This window comes from Macaca nemestrina, chromosome 20 (genome assembly GCF_043159975.1).
Source record: "Macaca nemestrina isolate mMacNem1 chromosome 20, mMacNem.hap1, whole genome shotgun sequence".
In the NCBI taxonomy this organism is placed as follows: Eukaryota; Metazoa; Chordata; class Mammalia; order Primates; family Cercopithecidae; genus Macaca; species Macaca nemestrina.
In genome coordinates, this window is record NC_092144.1 from 50045878 (window position 1) to 50071257 (window position 25380).

Consider the following 25380-nt stretch of genomic DNA (forward strand, 5'->3'; position numbering starts at 1 on the left):
ACCTGAGACTGGGTGATTTATAAGAAAAGAGGTTTAGTTGATTCACAGTTCTGCAGGCTGTACAGGAAGCATGGCTGAGGAGGCCTCAGGAAACTTACAATCATGGTGGAAGGTGAAGGGGAAGCAGGCACATCTTATATGGCTAGAGAAGGAGGAAGGAGAGCGAAGGGGGAGTTGCTACACACTTTTAAACAACCAGATCTCATGAGGACTCACTGTCATAAGAACGGCAAGGGGGATATCCGCCCCCCTGAGCCAATCACCTCCCATCAGGCCGCTCTTCCAACATTAGAGATTACAATTCAACATGAGATTGGGGCAGGGGCCCAGATCCAAACAATATCAAGTAGAATTTCTGAAAATTATGTTTCACATTAATAAGCATACTTTACTTAAAATGTCTACAGTTACATACCAGCAGATTGAATAACCTAGAAGAAATGGGTACATTCTTAGAAACATGCAATTTACTAAGAATGAATCTTGAAGAAATAGAAACAAATGGGACCAATAATGGTATTTCTTGGTTGTATGATGTGGTAGGGAGAATAATGCCCCACCCTTAAAGATGTACACACCCCAATCTTGGGAATGGCTTACCTTGTATGGCAAAGGTCCTTAGGAGATGTTACTAAGGTATGAATCTTGAGATGAGAAGATTATTCCAGTTCATCCAGGAAGTCAATCATAATTCCTAAGAAGTGCAGAACCTTTCTCAAGCCATGGAAAGAGAGAGAAGGAAGAGAGAGAGAGACAGAGACAGAGAGAGAGAGAGAGAAAAATGAAAAGAATAATGTAATGATGGAAAAGGTTCAGAAAAAAGATTTGCGTTTTCTTTTCTTTTCCTTTTTCTTTTTTTTTTCTTTTTTTCTGAGACAGAGTCTCATTCTGTTGCCAGGCTGGAGTGCAGTGGCACAATCTCGGCTCACTGCAACCTCTACCTCCCGGGTTTAAGCGATTCTCCTTCCTCAGACTCCTGAGTAGCTGAAACCACAGGCACACGCCACCAAGCTCAGCTAATTTTTGCAGTTTTAGTAGAGACGGGGTTTCACCGTGTTGGCCAGGATGTTCTCCATCTCCTGACCTTGTGACCTGCCCACTTCAGCCTCCCAAAGTGCTGGGTTTACAGGCGTGAGCCACCATGCCCGGCCAATTTGCGTTTTTTGGTTTTGCAGATGGAGGAAGGGGCCGGGCATAGTGGCTCACGCCTGTAATCCCAGGGAGGCTTTGAGCCCAGGAGTTTGAGACTAGCCTGGGCAACATGGCGGAACTCTGTCTCTACTAAAAATACAAAAACTAGCTGGACATGGTGGCACATGCCTGTAGTCTCAGCTACTTGGGAGGCTGAAGTGGAAGGACAGCTTGAGCCCAGGAGACAGAGGTTGCAGTGAGCTGAGATCATGCCACTACACCCCAGCCTGGGTGACAGAGCCAGCCCCATCTCAATAAAATAAAATAAAATAAAATAAAATAAAATAAAATAGTAAAATTAAACTAAAAAAAAGAAGTTATCCATTACAGAAAGCTAATGATCTGGCAGGTTTGGTTAAGGGCTTACTCTGGCCCCCCTGTTCTTCCTCCACCCTAGCCTGCTGTCACTCTCTGGTTAAATAAACTCAGATGGAGAGTCTAGTCCTATCTTGGTCAGTGATATGTGACCAGCATTGCCCAGTCTTCCACAGACACGAGCGAGGCATGCGTTTGTGTTTGTGGACTGGCTGACTAGTTGAATACATTCTTCTCATGTCCTCCTCTGACAGCCTTCTTTTTCTCTGAAATAGGGTAAACAATCCTTGCCTCACAAATTTGTTGCAAGTATTAAAGTTGGCAGTACACACAGCATGTTAAATACTTATTGAATGAATAATGGAAGAACCATTCAGTCAGATTGGGAGGAGAAAGAGCCCATGCAAGGGTTGAAAGGATGTGACAAGGGCAATGTTCCAATGGGTGGGTAAGGATGGTGCCACAGTATATATGGGAGTGGGGTGGAATTATACCAAACTAGGTGGTGTTTTCTGAGCCAGCAGGTATTTTGGGTTGGAAAGGCTGTGTTGATAGTGATATTATTTGGGTGTTTGTCCCCTCCAAGTCTCCATGTTGAAATTTGATCCCGAATGTTGGAGGTGAGTCCTAGTGTGGGACGTGTTCAGGTCATGGGGACAGATGCCTCATGAACGGCTTGGTGTCATCCCCATGGTACGATGAGTGAGTTCTTGCTCTATTAGTTCACATGAGAGCTGTCTGGCATCTCCTTGTCCAGAAGCGGTGATCTGGTCAGTTTCAGTTCCTTGATATTACCTGGGAGGCCTGGTGATTGGTTTCCTGAGAAAGGAACTCAGATAAGACGAATCTAAGTTTCTCAAGTTTTAAAACTGGGATGGTTGGCCGGGCGCGGTGGCTCAAGCCTGTAATCCCAGCACTTTGGGAGGCCGAGATGGGCGGATCACAAGGTCAGGAGATTGAGACCATCCTGGCGAACCCGGTGAAACCCCGTCTCTACTAAAAAATACAAAAAACTAGCCGGGCGAGGTGGCGGGCGCCTGTAGTCCCAGCTACTTGGGAGGCTGAGGCAGGAGAATGGCGTGAACCCGGGAGGCGGAGCTTGCAGTGAGCTGAGATCCGGCCACTGCACTCCAGCCTGGGTGACAGAGCGAGACCCCGTCTCAAAAAAAAAAAAAAAAAAAAAAAAAAGAAACTAAAACTGGGATGGTCAATTTCTTGTTTACTTAAAAAAAAAACAACAACTATTGCCAGGGTAGAAGGCCTTATTCAGGTACTACAGCCAAGGAGAACAGGAGATCAGTCTCATATACATCTCTCCAATCAATTAAAGTTAGGGAAGAAATATCTCTCCCGAATTCCCGGCTTAAACAGCAGAGAACAAAAGTAATTACGTGTGGGAAAACATGAATTAGGGAGGGATAAGGAAGAGGAGTTGGTCAACTGACAGCAGGTGGCTGGTGAGGCAATCATGAGAGGTGAGGCAGCAAGTGCAAAACTGAGAAAATAAAGAGCTGACAGTCCTTTGAATTTAACCGTATCAATGCAGTCTTTTTTACATTATTAACTGAAGACAAATGAATGTCTTTATAGTTTTTTTTTTTTTTTTTTTTTTTTAGATTGGGAAACAGAAGTCATAAGGAGTCAAATTAGGACTGTAAGGTGGATGCCTCACGATTTCCCATGGAAACTCTTGTAAAATTGCCCTCATTTGATGAGAGGAATGAGCAGGACCATTGTTATGGTGGAGAAGGACTTGATGGTAAAGCTTTCTTGGGCACTTTCCTGTTAAAGCTTTGGCTAACTTTCTCAAAACATTCTCATAATAAGCAGATGTTACTGCTCTTTGGCTCTCCATAAAGTCAATAAGCAAAATGCTTTGAGCATCCCCCAAAACAGTTGCTCTTAACCTTTGCCCTTAACTGGTCCACTTTTGCTTTGACTGGTCCACTTCTCCCTCTTGGTAGTCATTGCTTTGATTGTGCTTTATCTTTAGGATTGTACTGGTAAAGCCATGTTTCATCTCCTTTTGTAATTCTTCTTCTTCTTCCTTTTTTTTTTTTTTTTTTTGAGACGAAGTCTCACTCTGTCACCCAGGCTGGAGTGCAGTGTCACCATCTCGGCTCACAGCAACCTCTGCCTCCTGGGTTCAAGTGATTTTCCTGCCTCAGCCTCCTGAGTAGCTGAGATTACAGGTGCCTGCCACCATGCCTGACTAATTTTTGTATTTTTAGTAGAGATGGGGTTTTACCGTGTTGGCCAGGGTGATCTCAAACTCCTGGCCTCAGGTGATCCACCCACTCCTGACTCCCAAGGTGCTGGGATTACAGGCATGAGCCACCACACCTGGCCACCTTTTACAATTCTTTGAAGAACTGCTTCAGGATCTTGATCAAGAGTGGGATATTTCATTCTGATCTTTATAATTTCAAACATCCAAGTTTCTGATAGTCTATGATTTTAGAGACCAAAATTTCTCAGCGAGTAATAAAATAAGAGTCATACAACAAAGAAGATTGTGACAGTTTACAGCTGCAGCATGTTTTTGGGAGAAATGTTGCTTCCTGTTGACTTTACATCTGGATCCACCTGTAACTGTTCACTCATGCTGATGAGTGGCAGGGCCGATTTTCCACTTTCCAGTTCAAGATAAAGACAGTTTCCATTTGTCTTATCTGTGATATGGCTTGATTCAAAGATGAAATATTACCCCCAAGAGTAACTTTCACAGTAACTGATACCAAAAAACCAACACGTCAATTCTCAATTATTTATTTTATTTTTTGAGTGATCATGATAAATAAGAGACTAGAGGAAGGGCAAGCAGCTCTAGTTTCAGATAAGCATTTAAAAAATATACTGTACAAGTTATTCATGAAACATTTACAATGTTTTAATGTCAGAATTTATTTTTCCAAAATAAATACGTCAAAATTAAAGATAGTTTGAACTTTAAGAAAAAAAATTTTTACTTTTAAAAAAGTTAACTATTGCCAGGTATGGTTGCTCATGCCTGTAACCCCAGCATTTTGGGAGGCCAAGGTGGAACAGGAATTAAAACAAATTAAAGAATGTGTAAGCAAAAACTCAGTTGTATGTAAGAAAACCCGATTCCCCCTGAGGAAGAGGAAGAGCTGGAGTCCTTTAAAATTAACTGCCTGTTTTTCTGTGGCTAGTGAGCCTTATCTCTACCTTTCTCAGGCATTGTGAAGACTCTTTCTCTAGCTGTGCAGCTGCAAGGTCACTAGACAGATAATCTCAAGTCATAAAACATGTTGTTCCTTGAAAAGTAAGAAATGATGTAATGCATGTCTCAATTGAATAACTGTCTTTGTTTCTCACTTCTGTGATATGCTTTCCCCTGCACGGATCTCCCCCCACCCCATGAAATGCTTAAAAGGCAACTGGACTCTTTGTTCGGGGCTCAGTCTTTTTGAATATTAATCTGACTGGGCCGGTGCACCTAAATAATAATAATAAATCTTCCTCAACCCTTCGGTCTCTCTGATTCCTAAATTATCCCGCTGCAAAGGCAGGAGAATTGCTTGAGCCCAGGAGTCAGACCAATCTGGGCAACGTAGTGAGACCCTGTCTCTATAAAAGATTAAAAAAATTAGCCTGTGGTCTCAGCTACTTGGGAGGCTGAGGTGGAAGGATTGCTTGAGCCCAAGATGTCCTGGCTATGGTGAGCTATGATCATGCCACTGCCTTCCAGCCTGGGTGACAAAGCAAGACCTTGTCTCAAAAAAAAAAAAAAAAAAGTTGGGCTGGGCGTGGTGGCTCACGCCTGTAATCCCAGCACTTTGGGAGGCCGAGGCGGGTGGATCACCTAAGATCAGGAGTTCAAGACCAGCCAGACCAATATGGTGATACCCTGTCTCTACTAAAAAATACAAAAATTAGCCAAGTGTGGTGTTGTACACCTGTAGTCTCAGCTACTCGGGAGGCTGAGACAGGAGAATTGCTTGAACCAAGGAGGTGGAGGTTACAGTGAGCTGAGATCGCGCCATTGCACTCCAGCCTGGGGTGACAGAGTGAGACTCCATCTCAAAAAAAAAAAAAAAGTTAATTATTGTCTTTCTTATTCAGATTGGGCACAAAATACGCACTCAACAAAGTTGTTTGTTATTAGGCCCTATTAATGGGTTATTTTTAGAGCTGGAGCATGTAGTATTTCTCTTATGTCACAGACTCTGCTGGGAGGGACCTCGGTGGATGAGACATGTGATTCAACAAATAGCCTATGTCAGCCTTCCAGCCTCACATGGCTGAGAGGAAGTGTCTTGGAGCCAGACTGCCATTTTTAAAGTGAAGGTGAGAAGACCACCAGCCACTTGGTATTTTTGTCAGGATTAAGTAAAAAAATCCTAAATGAAAAGTATAAATTGCAGCTGGGTGTGGTGGTTCACGCCTGTAATCCCAGCACTTTGAGGGGCTGAGGTGGGCGGATCACCTGAGGTCAGGAGTTCAAGACCAACCTGGCCAGCATGACAAAACCTCGTCTCTACTAAAAAATACAAGAATTAGCTGGGCGTGGTGGCAGGTGCCTGTAATCCCAGCTACTTGGGAGGCTGAGGCAGGGACAACTGCTTGAACCCAGGAGGCAGAGGTTGCAGTGAGCCGAGATTGTGCCACTACACTCCAGCCTAGGTGACAGAGCGAGACTCCATCTCAAAAATAAAGAAAAGAAAAGTATAAATTGCTTAAAACAGTGTGTGACACATAGTAGGCATTCAGCTCATGTTAACTGTTGGTTTCCCTGTGGCCACTGATAGTTCTTCACACCCTGTGTGATCTGATCTCATTTTTGATGGAGAGGGCAGTAATTGTCACCACCCCCCAGATCACAAAACAGGAAACTGTTGTTCACAGACGGGCCTAGGATTAAATAAGGAGTTTCGGCAAAACTAGGCCAGAACTCCAAATCCTGCTACATAAGCACTCACGAGGGTTGCTAGTTATTAGTGTTATTACTTTCTTGTTATTTTTAGGAGTGGAGCAGGTTGTATTTGTATCTTACATCGCAGGCTCTGATTGGATTTCAATTAATGTCACAAATAGCATTTAAACATTTCTTTTATTATTTTTAAGATTTTAGGCCAGGCGCGGTGGCTCACGCCTGTAATCCCAGCACTTTGGGAGGCCGATGGGGGCAGATCACCAGAGATCAGGGGTTCGAGACCATCCTGGCCAACATAGTGAAACCCCATCTCTACTAAAAATACACACACAAAAAACTAGCTGGGCTTGTTAGCACATGCCTGTAACCCCAGCTGTTCAGGAGGCTGAGGCAGGAGAGTCGCTTGAACCCAGGAGGTGGAGGCAGTGAACTGAGATCACGCCACTGCACTCCAGCCTGGGTGAGAGAGCAAGACTCCATCTCAAACAAACAAACAAAACATTAATTGCACAGCTCAAAATTAGGGGAGAAATCACCTTTTAAAAACATTACAGATATAGCAAAACAAAAACAAAAACAAAACAAAACCCATACACACAAAAACAACAACAGAAATTCCTCCCCAGTTCTAGTGTTACAATAATTTTATCTATAAATATTTAAGAAAAATGTGTAGCCTTTTAGAATAATCATATTTTCATAACCACCTTGAATAGTTACATTTAGTAATTTTATAATGCAAATAGAAGATGTTTAATATATTGGTTTGACCCATATGGCATAGAAATACATATTTCTGAATTATTCTCTAATACATGTTCATTTATCTTATTTCTTTCTATAAATTAAGAGTGCAGGCTGGGCACGGTGGCTCGCACCTGTAGTCCCAGCACTTTGGGAGGCTGAGGTGGGAGGATTGCTTAAGGCTTGAGGCCAGGAGTTTGAGACTAGCATGGGCAAATGGTGAGACCTTGTCTCTACCAAAACAAAACAAAACAAAATGAAACAAATCAAAATGAAACAATCAGCAACATTAGGCCTGGCGTGGCGGCTCACACCTGTAATCCCAGTACTTTGGGGGGCTAAGGTGGGCAGTGGATTGCCTGAGGTTAGGAGTTTGAGACCAGCCTGGGCAACATAGTGAAACCTCGTCTCTACTAAAAATACAAAAATTTAGCTGGGTGTGGTGGTGGGGCACATGTAATCCCAGCTACTTCGGAGGCTGAGGCAGGAGAATCACTTGAACCCGGGAGGTGGAGGTTGCAGTGAGCTGAAATCAGGCCATTGCACTCCAGCCTGGGTGACAAGAGTGAAATTCCATCTCAAAAAAAAAAAAAAAAGGCCGGGCGCGGTGGCTCAAGCCTGTAATCCCAGCACTTTGGGAGGCCGAGACGGGCGGATCACGAGGTCAGGAGATCGAGACCATCCTGGCTAACACGGTGAAACCCCATCTCTACTAAAAAATACAAAAAATTAGCCGGGCGAGGTGGCGGGCGCCTGTAGTCCCAGCTACTTGGGAGGCTGAGGCAGGAGAATGGCGTGAACCCGGGAGGCGGAGCTTGCAGTGAGCCGAGATCGCGCCACTGCACTCCAGCCTGGGGCACAGAGCAAGACTCCGTCTAAAAAAAAAAAAAAAAAAAAAAAAAAAAAAAAAAATTAGCTGGATGTGGTGGCACATGCCTACAGTCAGCCACTCAGAAGGCTGAGGTGGGAGGATCACTTGAGCCTAGGAGTTCAAGGATGCAGGGAGCCATGATCATACCACTGCACTCCAGCCTGGGCAACAGAGCAAACTCTGTCTCAAAAAAAAAAAAAAAAAAAAAAAAATTGCAGAAGAATGTTAGTTTATGGAGAGTATTATTTTAATTTTTAGAAATTTTCTATGCAAAACAAACAATTGAAAATAAGAATTGCATTACTCTATAATAGAATATAGCCTTTTCTCTCCCATATATATATGAGTGGATAAAAAGTCATAACTTCCTACACATTTAATCCTCTATACTAGCTCCCATACCCACTTACCACTCCCTCAAAGACAAACATACCAAAAGGATGCTAAATGAATGAAAAAAAATACTTTGTATTCTTAACTGTCTAAAGTATCGTACTTAACAGGTACTTTCTTGGCTGACTGGTTCTGCATACACAACAAACACAGTGATATTAGCTCTCACCATTTATATTAAACAATATAGCCATTGCTGTAAAGTACAAAAGAGAAATCAGTACAAATTGAAAAGGAGGAAATAAAACTTTTATTCATAGCTGATATTATCATATATATAAAATCCCAAGGAGACAAAAGCTACTACTACTGAGATTAGAAGGATCCCAGAAACAGACATACACATGCATACACACCTCCCCATACACACAGATACAAGCAACACACTCAGAAGTATATTTTATTTTATTTTGAGACAGAGTCTTGCTGTGTTGCCCAGGCTGGAGTGCAGTGTCACCATCTCAGTTCACTGCAACCTCTGCCTCCTGGATTCAAGCGATTCTCCTGCCTCAGCCTCCCAAGTAGCTGGGATTACAGATGTGCACCACCATGCCCGGCTAATTTTTTGTATTTTTAGTAGAGATGGAGTTTCGCCATGTTGGCCATGCTGGTTTTGAACTCCTGACGTCAAGTGATCCACCCTCTTCGGCTTCCCAAAGTGCTACGATTACAGGCATGAGCCACCACACCCAGCCAGAAGTATCCTTTAAACAGGATTTTGGAAAGTGGGAGTTGACCCTTTCAAAAATCTGGAGTTGGGATGGGCATTAGTGGTTTGGAGAGGAAAGAGCAGGTGTGTTGTGGCTGGGAGGCAATTCCTTTCAGCACCTTGGGTGATGTCTAAGGCCATGCCCACTTTCTGTGCTAGTTTTGGGATTATGATGATTAACCCACACTCCCTTTGTTCCTCTCATGTAAGCTGGATTTTTGGGCATTCAACCAATATTAAATCCTTCCTCTGAAAAATTCCTGGATTGACAAGACCACACTGGACCCATTTTCATTCCCTGTCGTGATCAATAGGTATCAAAGGAAATGATAGCTTCTTAGAATAGAAATTTGCAGCCACTGGGGAACGTAGTTCTTAAAAAGAGAATACAGAAGAATCTCTTATTATAAAATTCTATATGACTCTGGATTTAAGATTTTGTTATTTTTTATTTATTTTTTTTAGACAAGGTCTCTCTGTCACTCAGGCTGGAGTGCAGTGGCATGATCTTGGCTCACTGCAGCCTCCACCTCCCAGGCTCAACTGATCCTCCCACCTCATCCTCCTGAGTAGCTGGGACCACAGGCATGTACTACCATGCCCGGCTAATTTTTCGTATTTTTGTATTTTTTATATTTATTATAACATGGCCAAGTTGCCCAGGTTAGGCTCAAACTTCTGAGCTCAAGCGATCTACCCATCTTAGCCTCTCAAAGTATTGGGATTACAGGTGTGAGTCATTGTGCACGGCCAAGATTTAAGATTTTAAGAGATATTGAAAGCCTTTTATTATAATACCATTGAAAACATAAAATACTTAAAGGTAAAATTAACAAAAGTTATGCAATAGCATAACTACAAATCATTGACAAGAGAAATTAATATCTAAATAAAGAGATATATCATGCCCACGAATTAGAAGACTTAATATTGTTAAGATGTCAGTTCTTCTGAAATTGATCGACAGATTATTTGTAATCCCAACCAAAATTTCGGTAGGCCGTTTTTGTTTTGGTATAAACTAATAAGCTGATTTTAAAATTCTAAGCTGTGGCCAGGCACAGTGTCTCATGCCTGTAATCCCAGCACTTTGGGAGGCCGAGGCAGGGCTGGATCACCTGAGGTCAGGAGTTTGAGACCAGCCTGGCCAACATGGCAAAACTCTGTCTCTACTAAAAGTACAAAAATTAGCTGGGCATGGTGGCGGGCACCTGCAATCCCAGCTACTTGGGAGGCTGAGGCAAGAGAATCATTTGAACCTGGAAGGCCGAGATTACAGTGACCCGAGTTCGTGCCACTGCACTCCAGCCTGGGCAACAGAGCGAGACTCTGTCTCGAAAAAAAAAAAAATTCTAAGATGTATATCTTTTACAACTACTAGCCAAAGTAATTAGAAAAGAGTAACAAATTCAGAGGGTTCACCTTATTTTACAATAAAGTAGTGTAGGCATATACTGATCAATGAAATAGAAAAGAATGTCTAGAAACGGACACTTATATAATCAACTGATTTTTGATTAAGGTGCCAAAGATATTCAATGGGAGAAAAGAAAGTCTTTCAACGAAAGTGTTGGAATAACTGAATTTCCTTAAGGAAAAAATATGCTTTTGCTCTTATTTCTTTTTTTTTTTTTTTTTTTTGAGACGGAGTCTCGCTCTGTCTTCCAAGCTGGAGTGCAGTGGCACTATCCTGGCTCACTGCAAGCTCCGCCTCCCGGGTTCACGCCATTCTCCTGCCTCAGCCTCCCGAGTAGCTGGAACTACAGGCGCCCGCCATCGCGCCCGGCTCATTTTTTGTATTTTTAGTAGAGACGGGGTTTCACCATGGTCTCGATCTCCTGACCTTGTGATCCGCCCGCCTCGGCCTCCCAAAGTGCTGGGATTACAGGCGTGAGCCACCGCGCCCGGCCTCTTTTGCTCTTATTTCACACTATATTTAAAAATTTACTCATAATGACTCAGACTTAAAAGTAAAAGCTGTAACTGTGAAATCTTCAAAAGAAAGCATAGGAGAAAATCTGTGTGACCTTGGGGTAGACAAAGATTTTTAAAATGAAAAAATCGATCATACTTCTTTATTTGGAAATTAAAATAAAAATGCCATAAGCAATAACACAAAAAATGCCATACCTAGCATTATATTTGGCTTCCATTTAGTGTAAGACCTACACAGTAAAACCCACTAAACATTGCTGTATCATGTTGAAGAATTTTTTCCTTCCTTCCCTTTCTTCCTTGCTTCCTCCCTCCCTCCTTCTTCCCTTCCCTTCCATTCCTTTCGCTTCCCTCCTTCCTTCCTTCCTTCCTTACCTCTCTCTCTCTTTTTTTTTTTTTTTTTTAAAAGACAGAGTCTCGCTCGGTCATTTAGGCTGGAGTGCAGTGGCACGATCACAGCTCACTGTAGCCTTGTCCTCCCAGGCTCAAGCCATCCTCCCACCTCAGCCTCCCAAGTAGCTGGGCCTACAGGTGCACATCACCATGCCTAGCTAATTTTTGTATTTTTTGTAAAGACAGGGTTTCACCATTTTGCCAAGGCTTGTCTTGAACTCCTGAGCTCAAGTGGTCCTACCTGCCTTGGCCTCCCAAAGTGCTGGGATTACAGGTGTGAGTCACCGCACCCGGTCAACCTTTTCTTTTTCTTTCATAAAAGTTGTACTATTTATGGAGCACATGTGATATTTTGACACATACACACAATTTGCAATGATCGAATCAAAGAAATTGGGATAACCATAACTTCAGGCATTTATCATTTCTTTGTATTAGGAACGAACATTCCAATTCCACTCTCAGTTATTTTGAAATATACTACAAATCATTGTTAACTACATTCACCCTATTGTGCTACCAAACACTAGATGTTATTCTTTCTATATAGCTGTATTTTTGTACCCATTAACCATCTCCTTTTTATCCTCCCTTCTCCAATACCCTTTTCAGCTTCTGCTAACCATCATTGTACTCTCTACCTCCATGAGTTCAATTTTTTTTTTTAAGCTCCCCCGTAGGAGTGAGAACATGTGACATTTGTCTTCCTGTGCTTGGCTTGTTTCACTTAACATAATGTCCTCCACATCCGTGTTGTAAATGCAGAATCTCATTCTTTTTTATGACTGAATAATACTCCATTGTGTGAATGTACCACATTTTCTTTATCCATTTATCTGTTAATGGACACTCAGGTTGTTTCCAAATCTTGTCTACTGTGAATAGTGCTGCAGTAAACATGGGAATGTGGATATATCTTGGACATACTGATTTCTTTTCTTTGGATATATATAGTGGTATTGCTGGATCATGTGGTAATATGGACGTATACACCAGGGTTGCTGGATCATATGGTAATTTTATTTTTAGTTTTACGGGGAACCTCCGAACTGTTCTCCATAGTGGTTGTACTGCTTTACATTTCCACCAACAGATATGTATGAGAGTTCCCTGTTATCCACATTCTTGCCAGCATTTGTTATTGCCTGTCTTTTGGATAAAAGTCATTTTAACTAGGGTGAGATGACATCTCATTGTAGTTTTGATTTGCATTTCTCTGGTGATAATTATGATGAGCACTGATATGGTTTGGATCTGTGTCCCCACCAAATCTCATGTTGAATTGTAGCTCCCAATGTTAGAGGTGGGCTCTGGTGGAGGGTGGCTGGATTTCTCATGAATGGTTTCATACTGTCCTCTTTGTGCTGTTCTTGTGATAGTGAGTGAGTTCTCATGAGATTTGGTTGTTTAAAAGTGTACAGCACTTCCCTCCTCACTCTCTCTTGCTCCTGCTCCCGCCATCTAAGATGCCTCACTCCCCCTTTGCTTTCTGCCATGATTGGCAGTTTCTTGAGGCCTCCCCAGAATGCTTCCCATACCGCCTACAAAACTGTAAGCCAATTAAAACTCTTTTCTTTATAAATTACCCAGTCTCAGGTATTTCTTTATAGCAGTGTGAGAACGGATTAATACAAGTCTCAGGTATTTCTTTTCTTTTGTTTGAGATGGAGTCTCACTCTGTCCCCCAGGCCGGAGTGCAGTGGTGCGATCTCAGCTCACTGCAACCTCCACCTCCCAGGTCCAAGCAATTCTCCTGCCTCAACCTACCAAGTAGCTGGGACTACAGGCACCCACCACCACGCTTGGCTAATTTTTTTGTATTTTTAGTCGAGACAAGGTTTCACCATGTTGGCCAGGCTGGTCTCGAACTCCTGACCTCAGGTGATCTGCCTGCTTTGGCCTCCCACAGTGCTGGGATTACAGGCATGAGCCACTGCGTCATCAGGTATTTCTTGATAGCAGTGTGAGAATGGATTAATACAAGCACCTTCTCATATACCTGTTTGCCATTAGTATGTCTTCTTTTGAGAAATGTCTATTCAGATCTTTTACTCATTTTAAAATTGGATTATTAGATTTTTTCCTATTGTCTGAGATTCTTTTTTTTTTTTTTTTTTTTTTTTTTGAGACGGAGTCTTGCTCTGTCACCCAGGCTGGAGTGCAGTGGCCGGATCTCAGCTCACTGCAAGCTCCGCCTCCCGGGTTTACGCCATTCTCCTGCCTCAGCCTCCCAAGTAGTTGGGACTACAGGCGCCCGCCACCTCGCCCGGCTAGTTTTTGGTATTTTTTAGTAGAGACGGGGTTTCACTGTGTTAGCCAGGATGGTTTCGATTTCCTGACCTCGTGATCCGCCCGTCTCGGCCTCCCAAAGTGCTGGGATTACAGGCTTGAGCCACCGCGCCCGGCCTGAGATTCTTATATATTTTTGTCAATAATTCTTTGTCAGATGGATAACTTGCAGATATTTTCTCCCATTCTGTAGGTTGTCTCTTCACTTAGTTGATTGTTTCCTTTGCTGTGCAGAAGCTTTTTAACTTGATGTGATCCCATTTGTCTGTTTTTGCTTTGGTTGCCTGTGCTTGTTGGGTATTACTCGAGAAATCTTGCCCAGCGCAATGTCCTGGAGAGCTTTCTCAATGTTTTCTTTTAGTAGTTTCATGTTTGAGGTCATAGATTTAAGTCTATGATCCATTTTGGTTTGATTTCTGCGTATGTCAAAAATAGGGGTCTAGATTCATTCTTCTGCATATGGATGTCCAGTTTTCTTGGCATCATTTATTGAAGGAACTGTTATTTCCCCAATGTATGAATATTCTTGGCACCTTTGTTGAAAGTGAGTTCACTGTAGATGTATGAAGTTGTTTTTGGACTCTCTATTATGTTCCATTGGTCTACGTAACTTATTATGGTAGTATCTTGCTGTTTTGGTTACTATAGCTCTATAATATGATTTGAGGTCAGATAATGTGATTCCTCCAATTTTGTTCTTTTTGCGTAGGGTAGCTTTGGCTACTCTAGCTCTTTTGTGGTTCTGTTTAAATTTTAGAATTGTTTTTTTCTATTTCTGTGAAGAATGTCATTGGTATTTTGATGGGAATTGCATTGAATCTGTAGATTGCTTTGAGTAGTATGAACATTTTGACAATATTGCTTCTTCCAGTCCATGAACACAGAATATCTTTTCAATTTTTGGTGTCCTCTTCAATTTCTTTTATCAGTGTTTTATAGTTTTCATTATAGAGATCCTTTACTTCTTTGGTTAATTCCTAGGTATTTCATTGTATTGTAGCTATTGTAAATGGGATTACCTTTTTTTGAGATAAAGCCTTGCTCTGTCATACAGAGCTGGAGTGCAGTGATGTGATCTTGGCTCACAGCAGCCTAGACCTCCTGGGCTCAAGAGATTCTCCTACTTCAGACTCCCAAGTGGCTGGGATTACAGGCACACACCACCAGGTCCAGCTAATTTAAAAAATATTTTTAGTAGACCTGGGGTTTCGACATGTTGCCCAGGCTGGATTTTTAAAAATTTCTTTTTCAAATTGTTTGCTGTTGGCAGATAGAAATGCTACTGATTTTTGTATGTTGATTTTGTATTCTGCAATTTTACTGAATTTGTTTATCAGTTCTAATAGTTTTTTTGTGGAGCCTTTAGGTTTTTCCAAATAGAGGATCATACCATCTACAGACAAGGATAATTTGACTTCTTCTTTTCCAATTTGGATGCCCTTTTTTTCCCTTCTCTTGTCTAATTGCTCTAGCTAGGACTTCTGGTACTATGTCAAATAACAGTGGTGAACGTGGGCATCTTTGTCATATTCCAGATCTTAGAGGAGGAATTTCAGTTATTCCCCATTCAATATGATTCTAGCTGTGGGTCTGTCATTCATGGCTTTTATTATGTTGAGCTATGTTCCTGCTATACCTAGTTTTTTGATGGCTTTTATTATGAAGGGATGTTGAATTCCATCAAATGCACTTTCAGCATCAACTGAGATGATCATATGGTTTCTCTTCTTCATTCTGTTGATATGATGTATCACACGGATTGATCTGAGGTGCCAGCTCAGTTGCAATAGACTAGAGCACCAGGTAGATTGCTAAGGCCTTGGCTCCTGGACAGCATCTCTCTTCCTGCCTGGGGCCTGGAGGAACTCGCCACAGCAAAGGGAAGAACAAACACCTCCTTCCTCCCTAAACTCCTGGCAACTACTATCTTTGTACTGTCTTCACAGTTTCATTTCTCCAGACTGTCATATAGTTGGAATCATATAGTATGTGGCCTTTTCAGAGGGGCTTCTTTCACTTAGCTACACACATTTCAGGTTCTTCCATGTCTTTCTGTAGCCTGATTTCTTTTTATTGTCGAATAGTATTTCTTTTCTTTTTTCTTTTTTTTTGAGACAAAATCTCACTGTGTCTCCCAGACTGGAGTGCAGTGGCTCCATCTCAGCTCACTGTAACTCATGGGTGCAGGCAATTCTTCCACCTCAGTCTCCCAAGTAGCTGGAAGTGCAGGCGCATGCCACCATGGCTGGCTAATTTTTGTATTTTTGGTAGAGATGGGGTTTCACCATGTTGGCCAGGCTGGTCTTGAATTCCTGACCTCAAGTGATCTGCCTGCCTCTGCCTCCCAGAGTGCTATAATTACAGGTGTGAGCCATCACGCCCTGCCATATTTCATTGTATGAACATATCACAGTTCATTTATCCATTCACTTGTTGAAGAACAGCTTGGTTGATTACAAGATTTGAATTACGAGTAAAGCTGCTATAAACATCTGTGCAGAAGTTTTTGTGTGGCTATTTGTTTTCAACTTATTTAGGTTAATACTGAAGAGCATGATTGCTGTCACACATGGTAAGAATATGTTTAGCTTTGCAAGAAACCGCCAATTTGTCTTCCAAAGTAGCTGTGCCATTTTGCATTCCCACCATCAATGAATGACAGTTCTGTTGAGCCACCTCCTTGTCAGCATTTGGTGTTGTCAGCTTTGGATTTTAGCCACTCTAATAGGTGGGTAGTGGTACATCATTACTGTTTCAATTTGAAATGGCTACTGACATATTATATGGAGCATCTTTCCTTATGCTTATTTGCCATGTGTATATTTTCTTTGGTGAGGTGTCTGCTCAGATTGCTTGCCCATTCTTTAATTGGGTTGTTTTCTATTGTTGAGTTTTAACAGTTCTTTGTGTATTTTGAATGTAAGTCCTTTATCAGGTATGTCCCCTGCAAATACGTTCTCCCAGTCTGTAGCTTGTATTCTCATTCTCTTGACAAATCTTTTGCAGAGCAGAAGTTTTTAATTTTAATGACACAGAACTTATCAAGTGCTTCTTTCAAGCATTGTTCTTTTGGTGTTGTATCTAGTAAGTCATCACCAAACTTAAAGTCATCACGATTTTCTCCTACATTATCTTTTAGAAGTTTTATAGATACTCATTTTTCATTTAGGTCTACAATAAACTTTGAGTTAATTTTCGTGAAGGCTGTAAGGGAGTTTCTAAGGGGGACATACGCTAACTTCTTTGAGAGTGGGCAGTGACTGTGAAACTCTTAGCTGGGTCTTACAGTCGACCCCAGATCCATCAGGAGAGCCCAACCTTCAGAAACCCATAGTGGAATGTGTTTCATGGATACACAGAGGAGAATATGTAGTCATATGCTCACATGCACACCTGCACATGATCACACACATGCATATGGTATGTCCTGATCCAGAGTTCTCTCATCACTCTCTGTAAGTGGTTCTCTCCTTCAACTTCTTCATTAGGGGATATATTGACAGAATGTCATTAAAATTAAAAACTTCTGCTCTGCAAAAGAATTGTTAATGGACTGACTATGTCCATTCATGTCTCGTTGTGTCCCCGGACTGACTCTGAATGGGCCACAGCGGCCTCACCTGGTAGTGAGCACAGATTACACCCTGGTATTCAAAGCATGTTGAGTAGGTGAGAGTGTGGGCAAGTGGGCAGTGAAGGCAGGACAGCCACTCACCAGGTCTCTGGAAAAAGCCCCAGGACAGGGATGTTCAGGCCATGTGATGCTATACTAAGCTGTTTTAGTGAGGAATGGGTGCTTTTTAAGAATCTTTCTAGAGGGCTATGGGCACAGATCTGTGTTCAAAGATTTTCTGGGCACTTAGACATTTTGTGAGACATCAGATAGACAACTTTCTAAGTCTCAGCTTTGTCACGTGTAAAATGGGCATGAACGCTTTTCCCCTTCGCAGAGGTTTGTGGCAATTAAGTGAGGTGAGCGTGCAACGCTTTGTGAACAAACGCTTTTTGTACAAAGCTGACATGGGGGTACTTGTTCAGGAAATAAGAGCTGCTATTATTACTACTCTTCATAGCATAATGTAAGGTTTCCCTTCCTCTCATCCCAGCTCGGAAGCACCTTATCAAGGTCAACTAAGCCCCTTCTGTTTCTTCTCTTCCCTCTAACCACCTCGCGGCTTCCTTTCCCCCATCCCGTCCCCATTCTTAGCCCCGCCCCTCCCATGAGCCCCACCCCTAGCCCCGCCCTTTCCACGGCCCCGCCCACCAGACCTGCACCAGCGCAGCCCTCACTCAGCGGGGCAGGAAGCTCATGGTGTAGTTTCGTGGGATCGTGGCAAAGCCCACGTGTTTGGGGGACACGTCGATGTCCTTGGGCGACTGGGGGGACTTGAAGCGGAAGTTCTGCATGATGGTGGTGAAGAAGAGAAAGAGCTCCATTCTGGCCAGGCCTTCTCCGAAACAGTTCCGCTTTCCTGAGGAGGAGAGGCGGGAGGGGTGGAGGTGAAGCCCACTCTCAGTGCAGCCTCGCCCCACTACCGACCCCCAGCTGCGGCTCTCCCAGGGAGGAGAGGTGGAATATTATGAACTCAGAGACTTTCAGAGGAGACTTTAATCCTCCCTGAGCCTCAGTTTCTTTCTATAAGAGATATAACAATGGTGAACCAATATTGATATATTATTACTGACCAAAGTCCATAGTTTATATTAGGGTTTACTCTGTGTTGTACATTTCTATGGGTTTTGAAAAAGGCATAATGTCACGCACGCATCCATCAGAGATGGATGATCCATGCCAGGTGTAGCAATGGGAGGTTTAGATGTCCCTTCCTGCAGGATAGACTTGAAAATACGACTCCTGTGCCATCATCTCTTTTTTAGGGATCTGAAGAATCTGCTGTGTGACCCTAGACAAATAAATATGGGGAAAGATGTTTCCTTTCCTTTTACCTGGGCGCAGGTAGTGGGTGCTTGGTAGTTAAGGAAGTATCAGCTGGTGGCTCAAGGGTAGATTCTAACAGGAACTTCCAAGCTGGAGAAATACCAGACTACACAGCACAGAGGGGAGCTGGGTGAGGGAGGCACCTGCTGGTGTGAGCAGTGGCCTGGCGGCAAACAGTGGTCTCTTACCGATTGAAAAGGGCACAAAAGCATCGCTCTTCTTAAACTGCCCCTTCTCATCCAAGAAGTGCTGGGGATTGAAGTCCTGGGGGTTGGAGAAGAACTTGGGGTCTTTCAGCACGGAGCCCAGCATAGGGAACACTTCGGTGCCCTGGGAGGGAGGAGGAAGGTGTATGTGATGAGGCAGGTTGGGGATTGGTGAAAGTACACAGGCGCTGGAGGGGGAACTAGGGTGCCCCAGGTAAGGGGAAGTGGCAGGCATGGAGGAGTTGGGGACCTCTGAGGGAGGAGCTTTGGGGGATAGAAGGTTCACATCTCCAAAACAGGGAGTTTGGGAGACATGGGGTCCATGTCCTGCTAGGCCGGGTGTTTGGGGGACCTGAGACTTGTGTCCCTAAAGCAAAAGGCCTAATGGAAAGGGGGCTCTTGTTTCTTAAGACAGGAAGTTTGGGAACATGGGGTTGATTCTCCTGATACAAAGAGTCTGGGAAGATGCAGGACTCAGGAGTCTCTAAGTGGGAAGGTGGAATGGATGTGGTGGTGGGGGAAGTCCTTTTGGACTGATTGAGGGAGTGGGACAGCGTCTAGAAAGCTTCTAATGGGGGTGGGATGTTGGGGACACAGAGAGGGGCTGGAAGTCCCCATAGTCTGGGGGGATGGGGAGGGTAGCACCTTCGGGAGGAAGAAATCCCGAAACTTGGTGTCCTTGTTGACCCTGCGGGCCAAACTCATGGGGATCACGTTTCCAAATCTTTGGATCTCATGGATCACTGCCTCCATGTAGGGCATCTTGACCCGGTCCTCAAACTTGGGCTGCCGGTTCTTGCCGATCACTCTGTCAATCTCCTCATGGACCTTGGCTGGGGGAGGATGGGGAAAGCGTTTGGGTGGCTAGAGGTCTCAGGGCAGGGATGATAGTCCAAATAGGTAAAACGGGGTGGATGACATGTCTCCACATATGATACAGAGGTAGATCATTCATAACAGACCTCAGCCATTCTCATTGTTGGAGTAGAATCCTGTTAACCAGACCGTGCCAGAATCACAGGGGAGGCACAGAGAGGAACTTAGGGGATGATCCGGAGGAGCAGGTAGCAGGGCACTCAGTGGGCTTGGGACAGGAGTGACTGACCAATCACTGCAGACATTTTCAACATTTTACCAACTAGTGAGACTCAGCTGATTCCTATCAGCTGAATATTGCCCTGTCTCTGGACAGCAAAGCACGTCTCAGGGTCCTGGGATCTGGGACAGGTGGGGACATTGCACCAGGCTCAGGGGAGTTTTGAGGGTCTGGGGTTCTCCACTTCCCTCCCCGTCCAGCCTTACCCTCCACCTCTGGGTGCTTCATGAGCAGCAGGAAGCCGTAGCGCAGGGTGGTGCTGACGGTCTCGGTGCCTGCAATGAAGAGGTTCAGCGCGGTCATCAACAGGTTCTGCATGTAGAACTCCGTGTTGGGGTTCTTCTCCTCCTGCAGGGAGAGGGGGCTTTAGACCAACCTCACTCCTCTTGCCCTCAGGGCCCTTCTAGGGCTTTTCCTTTGGATCTACCTCTCTTTGGTCCAGATGAAAGGTGGAAAGAGGGACCCTAGATCTACCAGACTCGCTCTAGCTTCCAGCCCTTGCCCTGGCTGCTGGCTTTGCCCAAAATGCTCTTCCTTCTCACCTTCTTTACCTTGCTGACCATCTGTCCTTTAATTATCAACTTAGCTGTCAATTTTTTTTTTTCTTATACTGACTTGGTGTTGCTAAGTTGCACAGGCCGGACTCGAACTCCTGGGCTCAAGGAATCCTCCAGCCTCAGCCTCCTGAGCCTCACTGAGTAGCTGGAACTACACATGCACACGACCATGCAGGCTCACTTGTTACTTTTTAAAAAATAATTAATTTTTTTTTTTTTTTTTTTTGAGACGGGGTCTCATTCTGTCACCCAAGCTGGAGTGTGGTGCTGTGATCTTGGCTCACTGCAACCTCTGCCCCACTGGACGCTACCATACGCAGCTAATTTTTGGATTTTTAGTAGAGAGGGGGTTTCACCATGTTGGCCAGGCTGGTCTTGAATTCCTGACCTCAGCTGATCCACCTGCCTCGGCCTCCCAAATTGTTGGGATTACAGGTGTTAGCCACCGCGCCTGGCCAATTGTGAGGATTATTATGATGAGGGCTAATTTGATGGGCCTGTGTCTTCTGCCCGCCCCACTCCCAGCCTGATTTCCCTCTGCCTGGCTTTGCATCTCCCCGCACTGGCTGCTGGGGTGTACCTCCTGCATGCGGATGAGAAAGGAGTCGATGAAGTCCCGTGGGGAACTGGGATCCAGCGTGCGCTGGTTGTGCTCCACCTTCTTGGCTATGAAGTCCTCCAGCCCTTGCAGCTCCTTAAAGGCCTGTTGCTGTGGTCCTGGCAGGTGTTTCATCACCGAAGAGAACATCTCATGGAGCTGGGGTTTGCAGAGAGAGGATGGGAGGAAAGGACAGTTGTCAGGGGCCAGGAGCTGATGGGAATGGGACTTGTTTCATAGCAAGGAAGGAACTGAGTTAAAGGCATCTGTCCAGGTGTTTAGGTATTTCAGTGGGGTTGGATGGGAAGCTATATCTAAGTTTTCACGTGAGTTAGATGCCAGGGCCACGGTCTAGTAATTTAGGTGAGAAGAACTCAGGCATATATCCAGGTTTCAGGTATGCAAATGAGGCTGGATTGGAGCACACATCTAGGTGTTCAGATATTCAAGTGAAGTTGAGTTGGAAGACACCTGTCCAGGTGTTTAGCTATTCAGGTGGGGCTGGTATGAGGGGAGTGTCATCTGTCTAGGTATTTAGGCATTCAGATGGGCTTGGTTGGAGACAACTACCCAGATATTTATTGGGTCTGGATTGGGGGCTTTTGTTCAGGTGTTCAGGTATTAAAGCGGGGCTGGTGAAGATGTTGAAGTAGAGGGGATACCTGTTCAGGTGTTTACCTATCCAAGTGGGATGCATCAGGGGCACCTCTGTAAGGTGTGTGATTGGAAAGGGTTGGGGAACACTTATTTGGGTGTCTGGGGAATAATCTGTCTAGATATTTATGTGTTTAGGGTGTTGGTTAGGGCAGCTGTCCATGTTTTCAGGTATTTAAGTGGGCGAAGTAGAGGGCGCTTGGCCAGATATTCCAGTGGGCTAATTTGGGACATTTGTGTAGATGTGAAATGATTATGATGGGCTGGATTTTGCAGCACCAGGTGTTCAGGTATGCAGGAGGCCAGTTGAGGCAGTCACTTGTCCAGATGTTAAAATAGTCAGAACAGGGTAGGGAGCACCTGTTACAAATTACAGTAAGTTGGGGATGGGAACACGTGCCCAGGTGAGAGAGCTGAGCTGAGGGCTTGCATCCTGCCGGCAGGCTCTGTTCTGGGGAGCATCTGTTGAGCTATCCAGGTGCTCTTGGAGACTGGGTATTGGACATCCATCTTGGGTTCTGTTGCAACTGCCCAGTTGTCCAATATTGGGGGCTGATTTTGAGGGGACACTGTCTGGAGGGGGGTGGGAGTTTGGGGCACCTGTCTCCAGGTAGGGGAGCAGTTGACAGGTTGCAGTAGGGGCGTCAGGGGCCGGGCTGCAGCCGGTTACCTGCCCCATGGAGGTTGACGTGAACTGGAAGCTTCCCAGCATCATGCGCAGCAGTGACAGGAACTCTTTGTCCTCATAGTCAAAGCGGTCCCCAAAGACAATGGAGCTGATGACATTACAGACGGTGCGGCTCAGGAAGAAGGTGGGATCGATATTGGCGCCTGCAGATGTGGCCGGAGAAGAGGGTTGGGGAGAGAGTCAACTCAGAGGCCTGGGGAGAGTCAGAATTCCGGGAGGCAGGGCCCTGTTGAGCCAAATTCCCAGCGCCAGACTCCAGGGCTGGAAGTGCGGGGGCCTTTCCCCACCGAGTCCCCATCCCCAGGCAGAACGCGCGCGCGCGGGTCCCTAGCCCTGGGCGTTTTCCTGCTCTTGCCCCCGCACTCGGGGTCCCCTCTGCTCACCATGCGTGCCCCGGAGGGCCTCGATGAGGAAATCCGCCTCCTCCTGGATGCGCTCCTCGATGCCGCGCTTGCCCACCCCGAAGTCCCGCAAGGTGGCGATGGAGAAGCGCCGGAGCTGCTTGGCGCGCTCCCCGTTGCTGAACGCCACGCCTGAGAAGGTGAACATTGGGGTGGAGAGAGGTCAGGGGGCGGCGGGGGCAGGAGCAGACCAGTCCCAGCGGGCTTCCCAAGGGTGGAGCAGAGAGGGAGTGGGGTGGGAGAGAGATGGATTCCGAGAGAGATGGATTCAGCGAGAGTGCCCAGGAGAGCTGCAAACTCAGAGTGAGAGAGAGAGAGAGAGAGAGAGAGAGACTGGGTAGAAAGAAAAGAGAATGAGAAGAGAAGCAGAAAGTTGAGACAGACAGATGCCCAGAGAAACAGAGGAATAGGGGGACACTCCATGGAGGAAGGGAAGGAAGGGGGGAGAGAAAGAGAGAGAGAGATGGAGGAAGAGGATGGAGGGAGGGGAAGTGAGATATGGGGAGATCTGGGAGGAGGAAATAAAAATGGTGAAAGATTCTTAAGCTGAGCTGAAGAAGAGAGAAAAATACGGAGACAGAAACAGAGAGGGTCTGGAAGGAAGAGAGACTGTTACCAGGAGATGGAGGCTGGAGATGTGGAAGTTTGAATACCATGAAATCCTAAGACAGAGGAAGAAGTGGGAGAGGGAAGCGGAGAGAGGAGAAACACCGAGAAGCACAGAAGCTGAGAGTGACAAAAAGACAAATGAAGACAGAGGACCAGGGTTGGAAAACAGAAACCCGGGATGTCCTCAGAGGTGGAGAGAGAGGGAAAAGAGGAGATTCCAGTGAGAGAGAAGGAGGAGAGAGAATAAGGGGCAGAGAGAGGCAGGGAGGAATCAGAACAGGGACGCTGGAGACAGGTGAGGGACACACAGGGAGAGCCCACAATGAAGGGAGATGGGGAGATAAAACCAGACCGGGGTCTCTGCCATAGCCTCCAGGGGGCAGGAGAGTCAGGGAGAAGGCTGGGGGCACTGAGACTATTGAGTTCTCTTGGCCACCTTCCCCCTCTTGGGCACCCCCTCACCATAGCCTTTGAAGACCCAGTTGAAGGTGGCTTGCTCGCCTCGCCCGCTGAACTCCTCAGCCTGGTCCACCAGAGCCTCCTTGACGGCATCATATCCGCACAGCACCACCACCCGCCGGGGCCCCAGGTGAATGGTGAACACCGGGCCATAGCGCTCACTGATCTGATGGAGGCGGGTGGGAGTGGTTAGAGGGAGCAGCCCCCACTCTGAATGGGCCCAGCACGGAGATGTCAAGTACTGGGATCCTTCGTCCCCAAGTTCTCACAGTCAGGGAGCTGGACATCCCAAGATCCTTTCTTTCCTGGCTAGGACCCTGATGATGAATCTCCAAAACTCCCTTTCCTGAGACTCTGGTCCACACTGGTCAATCCCCTGCCACAAGGCCCCAGCCAGCTGGGCAGCCCCCACCCTGTGCCACCCATCTCCCTGCCTTGGGACACCTTCATGATGGAGTTGTACATCTGCTCTGTGTTCAGCTGCAGGTAGTTTCCAATGAAGGGCAATGGGGTGGGTCCCGGAGGCAGCTTTCCCTTGCTGTTCCTCTGCTGCCAGACAGACATCAAGACCATCACAGTCAGGCAGGCCAGCAAGGCCACCAGGAGCAGCCCCGAGGCCAGCATGGTGGCAGTGGGATGATCGATGGTGACGGCTGGGGTGGTTTGCCTTTATACTGCCTGAAAAAGAGGGGTGGACTTTGGCTGATTACACAATCACCTCATTTCACCTCTCCGCTACACCCCCCACCATGAATCCCGCCTAGCTTGGGACACAGTCAGCAAGGGAGGGGAGGGGGACCCCAGGGCAGCTGAACAGAGAGGGGACCTCCAGACTAAATCTGTGGTACTTCAGGAGGGATGCCCTAGGGCAGTGGATTAAGGAAGGGGCAACAGATAAACTGTACAACGGAGGAGTTTGGAATATTTGCACAGGGGAGCACCTGGACTTTGGATTTTTGGTCTGAGAATGAGAATGTACCCCAAAGTTGTGGATTTGGGGGTTCCAGGGAGAGGAATCCAAAGGTCTGGGTTTTATTAGGGTGAGATGGAAGTGTGGCTGTGCATTTGGGGGTCTTCTGGTAAGGAGGATGCAGGATTAAGAGTCTCAGGAGGGGGGATTCCAGGCATATGGACTTGAGAGTCTTGGGGCTAGGAAGACCCAGGGTGTGGGTGTGGAGTTTCTGGGAGGAGGAGTGTGTAGCAAGCCCAGCAGCTCCTCCCAGAAAGCCCACAGCTCACCACTGCGCCCGGGTACTGACTTGATTTTGTTGTGGCCCAGAGCTGTCTCTTGATGCCCAGAATCCTCATTGGAACCTCAGAGTGAGGCCAGAATGGGTGCCATAGAACCTCCACTGCACATCTCTGGTTGGGAAAGGGGTGGAAGACCAGAGCCATATTTCAGGGGAACTTTCCCCACACCCGGAGGAGAGTACCTC

General features: G+C 45.6%; 1 protein-coding gene across 1 annotated transcript; it reads right to left on the reverse strand.

The window, feature by feature from the left end:
- Positions 1 to 17979: 17979 nt before the first annotated feature.
- LOC105495310 (cytochrome P450 2A13-like) lies at positions 17980 to 24595 on the reverse strand. The gene is made up of 9 exons (XM_071086883.1): positions 24389 to 24595; positions 23948 to 24110; positions 22859 to 23008; positions 22458 to 22618; positions 21116 to 21292; positions 20185 to 20326; positions 19528 to 19715; positions 18865 to 19006; positions 17980 to 18209 (listed from the first exon to the last, which is right to left on the reverse strand). Exons 1-9 carry the CDS (start codon positions 24566 to 24568, stop codon positions 18028 to 18030), a joined length of 1485 nt encoding a protein of 494 aa, XP_070942984.1. The 5' UTR covers positions 24569 to 24595; the 3' UTR covers positions 17980 to 18027.
- Between the last annotated feature and the right edge of the window lie 785 nt (positions 24596 to 25380).

What these genes read in the sequence shown, in the direction of transcription:
- LOC105495310 (XM_071086883.1), bottom strand. Translation starts at nt 24,568, where the DNA reads ATGCTGGCCTCGGGGCTGCTCCTGGTGGCCTTGCTGGCCTGCCTGACT. An exon ending in CTGGGTCTTCAAAGGCTATG is followed by an intron (nt 23,009 to 23,947) that starts GTGAGGGGGTGC and finishes TCACCTTCTCAG; the next exon opens with GCGTGGCGTTCAGCAACGGG. An exon ending in GGGATTTCTTCCTCCCGAAG is followed by an intron (nt 19,007 to 19,527) that starts GTGCTACCCTCC and finishes CCTCCCTCCCAG; the next exon opens with GGCACCGAAGTGTTCCCTAT.